Source organism: Malurus melanocephalus, unplaced genomic scaffold, assembly GCF_030028575.1.
Source record: "Malurus melanocephalus ecotype Western Australia unplaced genomic scaffold, MMel_1.1 scaffold_670, whole genome shotgun sequence".
Taxonomy (NCBI): Eukaryota; Metazoa; Chordata; class Aves; order Passeriformes; family Maluridae; genus Malurus; species Malurus melanocephalus.
This window is the reverse complement of record NW_026623902.1, coordinates 174,008-176,730: the sequence shown is the minus strand read 5'-3', so window position 1 is coordinate 176,730 and position 2,723 is coordinate 174,008. Positions and strand designations below refer to the sequence as shown.

The following is a 2,723-nucleotide window of genomic DNA, read 5'->3' as shown; positions in this document are numbered from 1 at the left end:
AGGGGCTGCGTTTCCTCATCACCCCCCACAGGCTCCAGCTCAGGCGGGGGCAGGGGCTGCGTTTCCTCATCACCCCCCACAGGCTCCAGCTCAGGCGGGGGCATGGGCGTATCCATCGGTTCATTGGGGCCAGGAGACTCCAACCTGGGATGGGGGAGACTGGGTGAGGGGGCAGGACTCAGGCCAGCCCATCCCCAGGGCTGTGGGACACATCCCCCCACCCACAAAGGGTCTGACCCCCATTTCAAACCAGCACCCCCATTCCCACTCACGTCTGGCTGGGTGGGTCAAGCTGGGGCGTGTGCTCTGGCACAGTGGGGGCATCGGCCGTGGCACGGCGCTGCTGACAATCCCCGCACACCGCGGACCCCGGGGACCACTGGCAGTTGGAGTCCAGCCCCATGGGGCGCCGGCCACAGTCTGAGCAGACCCAGCAGTTCTGAGGGAAGAAGCAGAGATGGGTCAGGGGGTGCAGTGGGGGACAGGCACTCTGTACCCCCGAGCCAGAGCAGGACACACCTTGCACTTCCAGGAGCTGCTGGGGACGCCCTGGATGGCCGGCTCCATGCAGAAGGTGTGGTAGCCCTTGTCACACGCCTCGCACACCAGCATGGCAGWGTCCTGGCCGCGCTGCCTGTGGGGTGAAGAAGCAAGTGAGTGCCAAGACCCCTCCGTGGGCATGCATCCCCCTCCCCACTGTGGGAATTGGGGCTCACCTGCAGGTTTGGCACACTTTGCACTCTGGGCACTGCCAGCCCGAGCGCTTGCAGGGCGTCAAGGAGATGTCCAGGCAAGCCCCGTGGAAATGCTGCCCACAGCCAGTGCAGAACACCAGGTCCTGCAGGTCGCCCAGCCCGTTGCACACCGAGCACCGCGCATCCTCTGTCAGCCAGGAGAAAACGGGGTCAGGGCCGCCCGCTTGTGGGGTTCTACCCCTCTGGGACACCTCACTGAGACAGGAGGGTCCCAGCACCCAGGAGTGGTGTCTCCAGCYCCACATACCCATGTCGACAGCCTCAGCCACGTGCTCGGGGCAGAGCAGCCGCAGGGTCTTCATGGACTGGAAGCAGCCGCTGGCGGCGGCGCAGGGGAAGTGGTAGAAGCGGGAGCAACCGGCAGCCGCCCGGCACGGGATGGTGGCCCCCACCCGCCCGCAGCGTTCACATTTCTGAGGGTAGARGTGCCCGAGGGGGTCAGTGCTGCTGCAGAGGGGTCAAACCGAGCCCCTGCCATCCCCCACGACCCCTCAGGATCTGCTCACCTGTGAGATCCCTGAGAAAACAGCTCTGGCCACGCCAGCCACCTCCGGCTCTGCACCGGCCGCCCAGGCCGCACACCAGTGGTGCACCCAGCAGTGCCCTGCAGGGAGGAGGTGTCAGGGCCAGCTTGGGGACACCCAGGTGGCACCATGGGGACCCCTGTGCTGTGACCACACTCACCTGTCGGCTCGAAGAGCTGYGCAGGAGTCACCCCCTCGGAGAAGCCGATCTGTGCCAGGCTGTCGCCTGCCAGCTCTGGTTCTGGGGGGAGCTGGTTGGGCCCCGGGGGAGGCTGGCCAGATCCATCAGGGGGCTCGTGGCCCACCAGCCGCTCAGGCCAGTCAGGCACCGGCTCGAAGCGCTGCAGCTCCCGCTGCCCGTGTAGGCTCCAGTCCCCACAGTTGCAGAGGGCGCAGCGACGGCCCAATGGGCTGGGAAAGGCAAACAGGGGGTGTCAGGGATGTTTAGAACCCCCCCAATAACTCCACACCACCCCCAAGTCCTCCCATCCTCACCTGCCAGCCTCGGGAGGTCCCTCCRTGCCCGTGCTCTCTGGCTCCGGCCCCGCAGAGGCTCCTTCGGGGGGTTTCAGGGGGTCCCCCTCGGCGCTGCCCATCTCCTCCGAGGCCACGGCGCCATCGGCTGCGGGGAGAGGGGGTGTCACCACYGCAAGGGAAACAGGGCCAGGACCCCAAAAGTCCTGCCCTGGCTCACCTGCTGCGGCCGTGTCCTTCTCCTCGCTGGGCGCCTTCTGTTCGTCCATCCTGCCTTTGGCGTCCCTGGGGGGCCACAGCTGCGGGGGGGACATTGGTCAGCACAGGGATTATGTGGCGCCGCTTTTCCCCGTTCCCCTGCAACCCCCTGTGACCCTCGGAGGGACAGAGCAGCYTCTTCCCATCACTTCCCCCAAGGCAAGTTTGGGATTGTCCCCCAGTAGTGGGGGTGGGTCCCTGCTCCCAGGGGTCCAGGAGACCCCCCTTGCCTCACCCATCACCCTCTGCCCACCAACTCCCCCCCAAATCCAGGCAGTGACCCCCAAACATATCTGGGGCAACCAAAACCCTCCAGTGACCTCGATTAAACCGTGGAGGAAGAGGGGTCAGTATTCCCGGCTTTACCGTACACCAGCACCCCAGGGAGTCACCAGGACCCCCGAAAAGCCCCCAAGACCCTCCCAGAAACACACACAGTGAAGTGGGGACCCCCCAGTGCCTTCCATGTAGGAGATCTTTGGGAGGAATTTGGGGTGCAGCAGAAAATGGGGTCCACRCCACCAGCACCTGTCTGTGCCTCAATTTCCCCATGCCCAGCACGGATCATGCACAGCACARGGGGTCCCGGGAGGGCTGCGGGGTGAACACTCACCCCAAAACACGACGCCCAAATCTAAGAGAGAGCCAWGCCCTGATCTGCAGCCGCCCCCTCCCACTGCTGCTTCACGTGCACCCCAAAAACCCGGGGGAG

The 2,723-nt window shown here is 65.6% G+C and overlaps 1 protein-coding gene across 1 annotated transcript in view; it reads right to left on the bottom strand.

The window, feature by feature from the left end:
• Positions 1–2,086, bottom strand: part of KMT2D (lysine methyltransferase 2D) — a 28,427-nt gene extending 26,341 nt beyond the window's left edge. The window contains exons 1-9 of the mRNA XM_057383940.1: positions 1,974–2,086; positions 1,775–1,901; positions 1,440–1,690; positions 1,262–1,359; positions 1,003–1,168; positions 717–882; positions 520–634; positions 273–439; positions 10–144 (exon numbers count right to left, since the gene is read on the bottom strand). Coding sequence (XP_057239923.1) covers positions 10–144; positions 273–439; positions 520–634; positions 717–882; positions 1,003–1,168; positions 1,262–1,359; positions 1,440–1,690; positions 1,775–1,901; positions 1,974–2,067 — 1,319 coding nt within the window. The 5' untranslated portion in view covers positions 2,068–2,086. The remainder of the gene's footprint in view (positions 1–9; positions 145–272; positions 440–519; positions 635–716; positions 883–1,002; positions 1,169–1,261; positions 1,360–1,439; positions 1,691–1,774; positions 1,902–1,973) is intronic.
• Between the last annotated feature and the right edge of the window lie 637 nt (positions 2,087–2,723).